The 7,992-nt window shown below is 35.2% G+C and overlaps 1 protein-coding gene across 1 annotated transcript; it reads left to right on the forward strand.

Moving 5' to 3' along the window:
* The first annotated feature begins 417 nt into the window (after positions 1–417).
* On the forward strand, positions 418–6,171 carry LOC141249596 (uncharacterized). The gene is made up of 12 exons (XM_073669701.1): positions 418–564; positions 666–851; positions 1,015–1,200; positions 1,352–1,453; positions 1,899–1,976; positions 2,044–2,125; positions 2,216–2,375; positions 2,623–2,925; positions 3,676–3,894; positions 4,825–5,167; positions 5,244–5,309; positions 5,992–6,171. Exons 1-12 carry the CDS (start codon positions 418–420, stop codon positions 6,169–6,171), a joined length of 2,052 nt encoding a protein of 683 aa, XP_073525802.1.
* The last annotated feature ends 1,821 nt before the right edge of the window (positions 6,172–7,992 follow it).

Genomic DNA, 7,992 nt, shown 5'->3' on the forward strand with positions numbered 1-7,992 from the left:
ACATTACATGTACATACTATTAGTCCGTCCAACACATTAATTGTATGTGGACGGCAATCACTAATCACCTTCTATGTCCCCACCATGTGCTACGGTTCCCCCTAATCCCTCAAATTTCAAATTTTAAGAGATCAATGAAACGACTTCGTTTCAGGCACCTCCAAAATTCAAACGTGTCATGTCACCACCCATGTACCTCGCACGTGCCGCCTCTTTCCTTCAAAACGCTCCTCTCCTTCCTTACCCTTTTCAAAGCGCCCCCCTCTCTTCTCACTTCACTCTCAAGTCCCAATCAATACAGTGAGAATTGCGGAGCTAATCATCATGGAGTCCTCGAGATCTCTGTAGATATTGAGTGTAGTTTGCATTTGCGTGAGTTGCAGGAGTTGCTTTGTTCTTTGGATTTAGTATTTCAGTATGACGACTGGTAGACCAATGCAAAGATCTGGCATTCCAAGCGCACCTCACCACCAGAGGCAGCACTCTGATAACTTCTTGGAGACCTCCAATGGGCGCTGGCTTCAGTCTAACGGACTCCAGCATATGAATCATTCTTCAACTCAGGTTTCAATGATCCAGAGGAGATCAGATCTGATTGCGATGTACTCTACAGTGTTTATTTTCCCGAGTTTGTTACGAGGTCTGAATTTGTTAATTTTGGACAGGATTTTGGATACTACGGGCAGGGATCGAGGGCGGCGCAGAGAGATTTTGGCTACTATGAGCCGCCATTGACGCCGCCGGGGAACTCGCGTTTGGTGAGGAAGAATAGTGAGGGTCAAATCTCCACCGGTGAGCTCAGCCCCGGCCTCCTGGATCTGCATTCTTTTGACACCGAGCTTCTATCTGAGGTTTAATCTTGCTTTAGCTAGTTGTTCCCTTGACATTTGAGTTGTTTGAAAAGTTTCTTTGATGCAAGCTAAATAGCATTTCAAAACCTAGATGACGTTGATTTATTGCTACTGTATTGTTTTCTGCTTCAGTGTGGATGAATGTGTAAATTTACATTGACAGATGCCAGGTCCTGTCACAGTAAGCAATACTTCCATGCCCAATTTTCAGAGTAGAAGCTTTGACGATTTTGAGATTCCAACAAATAAGCCAATAGGCAACAAGGGTCGTGTGCCAGATAATAGTCTTCTGAAAAGCATCACCATAGATAAAGACAAAGCAAGTTCTGTTGCAAAGATTAAAGTTGTGGTATGGCTATTCACTCTATACACAATCCTCATGCTAGTTTTCACTTTCAGATTTGAGCTGTCACTGTGATGATCATGAATTTACAAGATGATCACCGGTAGTCGTTTCAAAGCTTAAAATTCACTTGTCTTCAATGCTTGATCATGTTCAGGTGCGTAAACGGCCTCTAAACAAAAAGGAATTAGCAAAGAATGAGGAAGACATCATTGAGACAGTAACCAATTCATTAACAGTTTATGAGACCAAATTAAAGGTATGTCCGTCATACAATACAGTGCTCTTTGTCATTGGTGGATTTATGCACATGATCCTGTAGAATAAGTAGCAGGGGAATATAATTCCGTTTGTGCTGTTTCTTATAGTTTATTGAAGCTTCCCAATTTATATCTAATGTAAACTTGCTCAAGTGTTAAGATCAAAATTTTCATTCTATGGTACTTTTGCTAAGTTTATTAATCCTTCTGTTTAAATTCCTGTATCGTAGGAAATGAGTTCCCAACATAATCAAAATTTGAAGATACTAGTCTGACTAATATTAGAGAATAGGCATATAATTTAGTCAAGCCTTGACCTTATATTAATGTAAACTAGTCTGACTCAAATTTGATATTCAAACAAGGTGCATATATTATTTGCATCTGACATTTACTACTTGAAACACATAGTATATAGGAAACTTGACCTTATATTTTTTGCAGGTTGACCTTACTGAATACGTGGAGAAGCACAATTTCGTTTTTGATGCTGTGCTGAATGAAGAAGTTTCAAATGATGAGGTGAACATTTTAGTTTTTTAGTAATTAGTTCTTTATATGCTAATTAAATTTATATTTTCAAGTATAGGTATACCATGAGACAGTGGAGCCAATTGTTCCTATTATCTTTCAGCGCACAAAAGCAACTTGCTTTGCGTATGGACAAACAGGTAAATGACTTCTTCTGTTCGTGTACTTAATATGTGCTTACACAACTGCAATTATCAAAATAAACAACTAATGTTACTTCTTTTGCTCAGGAAGTGGTAAAACCTTTACAATGAAACCGTTGCCAATTAGAGCATCTAGAGATATTCTGCGGTTGATGCACCATACATACAGGAACCAGGGATATCAGTTGCTCGTCAGTTTTTTTGAGATATATGGTGGGAAACTTTACGATCTCCTCAATGAACGCAAGTAAGTTATTACTAGTTTGTCAGTTTATGACCACTTGGGCTAGCCTAAGGAAACTACTGGAACACCAGGAAAATTGTAGGAGCACCATCGACACTCTTTTTAATTCATAATAATAATAACAATCTGATTTACATACTGACTCCAAAGAATTTGAAGATTAAAATGACAATCTTTAGATAACGGAGCTAAAAGTACTGAATCCCATCAAGTTGCTGCTTACATGTGCTGATAAAAACCTCTTGTGCAGAAAACTTTGCATGAGAGAGGATGGAAAACAACAAGTTGTGATTGTGGGTCTTCAAGAATACCGAGTTTCAGATTTAGAAATGATAAAAGAGCTAATTGAGAGGGGAAATGCCACAAGAAGTACTGGTACAACAGGTGCTAATGAAGAATCCTCACGTTCACATGCTATACTTCAGCTTGCCATTAAGAGAACAGTAGAAGGTGCTGAATCTAAACCTCCTCGCCTTGTTGGCAAGCTGTCTTTTATTGATCTTGCTGGAAGTGAACGTGGTGCTGATACTACAGACAATGATAAGCAGACCAGGTATCTGATTCTCAATTTTTCCTTGTGTTGCAAAAACTATTTCCACTAAAAAGTTAGAAATCTAGGATCATATCAAGAATGTAGTAAATTTTATTCTCTCATTATAAAGTTTTACTTTGAAAAATATACTCTAGCATAATATAAATCACCAATTCACCACGCGATATGATTAGTGATTCATCACGATATGCTGTTAGCGTTTTTTTAATTCGTTTTCTGGGAAATTATTGTAACTATTTTATGCTATGTTTGGATGTTTGGTATTGAGACGGGAAGGGTAAGGGAGAGAAAATGAAGAGATGAAAAAAGGGGTTTTGAGAGGAGAATGTAATGTTTTGGTTGTTTGGATTGGAGGGGTTTTGAGAGGAAAATTTGAATGATTAACCTTTTTTCTTCATTGATTCAGTTTGTCTTCTTTCCACAAATTCCAACTATTTGGTGAGATTCATTTCCCTTCATGTAATTTAAATTCCCTTCTTTAATCTCTCCTCAAAAAAAAAAATTTGACTCCTCTCATTTCATTTTGAGGCATATTACATACTACAAATCCAAAATGGTTTTATTTCAAATGTTGCTTTAGATAATTAAGAATACTCTTCCTTTAACATTTTCCCTGTAGAGATTATTGTACATCTCATTTTTTGGATTCTCAAGTATTGAAACATAATTGGAATCACTATCTCTATTGTTTCAAAACTATACTTTGCTCATTAACGGATTATTAATTGTTTCAACTTTTTTAATTTGCAGAATAGAGGGTGCTGAAATAAATAAAAGCTTATTAGCATTAAAGGAATGCATAAGAGCTCTTGACAATGATCAGAACCATATACCCTTTAGAGGCAGTAAACTAACCGAAGTTCTAAGGGACTCGTTTGTTGGCAACTCACGTACTGTAATGATATCATGTATATCTCCAAGCTCTGGATCGTCTGAACATACTCTCAACACATTGAGATATGCTGATCGGTATGATGCTCTGAATATCTATTATATTAGTTTTAATTCCTTATTTCCTATTTAGAAATAGTTTGTTTAATTTACTTTTAGTCAGTCCAAGTCAGTTGTTAGAATACTCAATAGTCATTGATAAAGTTCCACAACTCTAGTGATCATCTTCTCATTAATTTTGACATCCAATTTGGCAGACCTGTGGCAGAAATTATACACATATCCTTTACTATTATATGACTAGTATACTCTGCTTTAATAAATGGAAATAATGTAACTTTCGAGAAAGTTTTTTTCTATAAGAGAAAGAATATTAAGATCTATTTTTTCCCATGTATGTAACATATTTAATATACACAATCACTATTTATTATCTATGAAAAAGATATTTACTTATATTGTGACTTAATATGATATATGTTTATTAGCATTATTTAGTTATGTATATTTTAAACTATAATATAATATATCTATAATTTCTTATTAAATATAAAAATATTAGATAAATCGGGTTAAACTAGTTAGTACTCCCTCCGTACAAAAATAGTTGTCCTTATAGCTTAAGAGTTTCGTACAAAATTGTTTTCCTGTAACATGTTTTGCCCTAAAGTCATTTTTCCCTCTTAAAACCACCTTTCAATTCCCGATGACTATTTAATAGGTGCAATTGCAGAAAAATTGTTTCTTTATTTATGTGGAATTTTTTACAAAGACATTTTTTTATACAGAGGAACACTATTTTAGTGGTTTCCTCTATTATTCATTTATATAAATTTAGAGCAGTATCTGGTAGAGTGGGTTAATTACCTGAGTAGTGGGTTAGTGCTGGCCTTCCTAGAGTCAGTTTGTAAGTAGATTATGATTGAATTGCATACAGAACAATGGAGAATCTCCACGATTTCCTTATTGTTAGATTCTGCTAATTATATGGGTTATATCATACTACAGGGTGAAGAGTCTTTCTAAAGGGAACACGTCTAAGAAGGAAGTTACTTTGCCCACAATGAATATCAGAGAATCAACAAATATATCTACTTCTTCGGCTATACCTCCACCACCGATGGTGAAAGATGATGTGGGTGAAGTATGGGCTCAGAAGATTCAAAGGGATGAATATGAAGCTCCTGAAGAATCATATGATCAAGTCAAACTTCCATGGAAAAAGAATGGCAGCTTTTCCAGTTTGGATGAAAACATGAGGAAAACAAATGCCCAAGCAAAGAGAAAAGATGAACCTAGATATGAATCTAGGAACTCTGATTCAGATGATGACTTAAATATCCTTTTACAGGTGAGTTCAAGTTTTATTCTTGAAACGAGGTTTTTAAGTTCTTCACCTTGAGCTAACTATTAATCTCTGTTGTCAGGAGGAGGAAGACCTTGTCAGTGCTCATAGAAAGCAAGTTGAAGACACTCTGGACATTGTCAGAGAGGTGTGTAACACTAAATTTATCTGATGTGCCAGATCACCATTTAATTTGTTTCATTTACTTAAAAACCCTTCTAACTATAGTCTATATACTCCCTCCGTTCACCAATAGATGACTTTTTAACAGTTCCTATCTGGATTAAGGAAATGAAATTCTAGACTATTTTACCCTTCTTAAAATGAGCAAGTTATTGATCCATAATTATACTAATATCATCATACAATGATAAGATAATCCATATAAAATACTTCGAAAAGTAGAGTAATGAGTATCAGGAAAGTGTATAATATACCAACTACCTATGGAAATTAAGTATTATAAGGGATTATGTACTAGGGGTAAATCGGGAAGAAAACGGAAAAAGTATATAAAAGGAAATGTATTTTTGAACAGTATCAAAGTGCTTAAAAGAAATATATTGGCGAATGGAGTGAGTATAAAAAAGCAATATATGCTAATATATATCTACCTTAATTATATTTATCAGGTTCATATACCTAACCTAATTATATTGATTAGACTAATTGTGGAATTTTACTTGTCATCTAAGGTCATAATAATTTTCTGTTAAGTATGTAATTTTATAATTAAACAGAATCATGCAAAGCAAGGGCAAATATACTAGTTATTACTCTATCAGGAATCTTCATTTTGAGCTATTAAGATCTGTTAATTGCATTAACAGGAAATGAACCTACTAGTTGAAGCTGATCAACCCGGAAATCAGTTGGATGATTATGTGACCAGATTAAATACAATCTTATCTCAGAAGGCTGCTGGAATTATGCAGCTACAAACGCGTCTAGCACATTTCCAGAAGAGACTTAAAGAACACAATGTTCTTGTGTCATCTTCAACCTATTGAAATCATCAACTTCATTCTAGTGATCCACTTTTCATACCATCATCTGGACCCACCTTTAAACAAGTCCAGCCAATTGTCTTTCTTCCTGTTCATTGTATTTACATCATATGAAAGAGAAGAAATATGGATGGTGCAATAGTCGATTGATCAGCTTCGGTAAGTATTATTGGCTTGAGGGAAGTGTAAGTTTTTCATTTCAGAAATCTGAGGGGAATGTAACTAGTTCAGTTGGTGTTCTTGGCTTGAGCACTTCCTTTCATCTGTACAACAATATGAATTTGTAGTCTGGGTAATGACCCTTGTCTTGCTCTGCTTTAGTGTAAAATACAGTAATTTTAATGAACAATGTGAAATTACTGTGGTAATATGAATCTAATGATGCAATATTTAATTTGGGTGTTGATAAACGCACCACTGAGTTATTAACGCACAATAAAATAGTCTTTTGTGGACTACTTTTACCATCCGTTATGGGACTGTGGCTGTTTTTTTTGTGTGTCTGTAATGAGATTGTAGACAAAAGAATCTATTCAGGAATTCGTAGCGTCTGAAAAGAGTTGTTCGTCAATCCATAGCATTGACGGCCGACTATGTAGTTTGGTTTATCACTTGTAATTCTCTCTGAATTTTGTATTAAAAACTCTCAATTGTGTTTATAAAAGTTACGCTCTTTTCACTTTTGTCTTCTCACAGTATAGAGCAACACTAACAAAAGTAAAGAATTACAATTCTCTATTACTTTCTATAAGAGCTAACACTTAAGCTATATATAGAAGTCTCAATAAGCTAGCTAGTGAACTACAGTATTTTACAACGTGTCTAAAATCCTATTAGTCCTCGAGAAGAGAATCTCCAGACCGTTCAGCGCGTCTCGCTATGTCCAATCTCTCTTTGACACGTCAACAAGCTCACTAACAGAATTAGAGTGCGCGTTCAACCAGCAAACTACTTTGCCACGTGTACGGTCCACAATGCTTCTCGCTTCTTGCTACTTGCATCATCAAGAAAAGCATTTAAACACGTGCTAAACTAGTTGCTTCACTGATACACGCTTTTGGTTTACTTCTGGATTATCCTTTCAGACATTCTCTATTCAGCTAAACATCTTCAGCTCCCTTAGGCGCGCTGAACTCTCGCTGAACTGGATTAACTCGTAATTGATTAAGCGACCTTCAAATCTCTTGAGCTAGCTTTAAGCTACTTTCAATTTGCATTGAACTCTGCACATACTTGAGTTCCAATTAATTGTCTAAGTTTGTTATCATCAAAACTAAGAAAACTAGTCAAGCTACCTCAGCTTAACTAACAATTTCTCCCTTTTTGATGATTTCAAACTTATTTGACTCATTCACAAAGAAAACATATAGATTTGAATAATATCTCGCTTAAAAAGTTAGAACGATGAAACTTTCACTTACACATCACTTTACCTTTCTTCAGCTTGTTTTTTCATTCCCCCCTGAGATCAAGACATGGGTTTTTGAATCCTTCTTGACTTTGGTGAATGTATTAGCATGCCTACATGCACACTTCAAAATTCCCCCTTTTGACATCATCAAAAATGCAGTCAAAGTACAACAAATATGGAACGTCCGAAACTCCTTAAGTATACTATCCTCTAGAGCATGTAGGAATGTCAGTAAGGTCAAAGTATGCGTAGATAAACAAGTAAGCAATCAATCATAACTAGTGAAACTTAATAGCATGTCTTATATTCATTTAAAAACGCAACACATCGACATAGATGAGCAAAATACATAGTAGGCAAAAACATAAGCGAGCTTAGACCAAGGCTGAAGAGAACTGGGTAAGTATTGAGTG

This window comes from Phyllobates terribilis, unplaced genomic scaffold (genome assembly GCF_046119375.1).
Source record: "Phyllobates terribilis strain yellow unplaced genomic scaffold, ASM4611937v1 Scaffold_4804__1_contigs__length_56999, whole genome shotgun sequence".
NCBI classification, from domain to species: Eukaryota; Metazoa; Chordata; class Amphibia; order Anura; family Dendrobatidae; genus Phyllobates; species Phyllobates terribilis.

Coding starts and splice junctions, on each gene's coding strand:
- LOC141249596 (XM_073669701.1), top strand. CDS start 418: ATGACGACTGGTAGACCAATGCAAAGATCTGGCATTCCAAGCGCACCT. Junction 1,454..1,898: donor TTTATGAGACCAAATTAAAG/GTATGTCCGTCA, acceptor TATTTTTTGCAG/GTTGACCTTACTGAATACGT. Junction 5,168..5,243: donor ACTTAAATATCCTTTTACAG/GTGAGTTCAAGT, acceptor CTCTGTTGTCAG/GAGGAGGAAGACCTTGTCAG.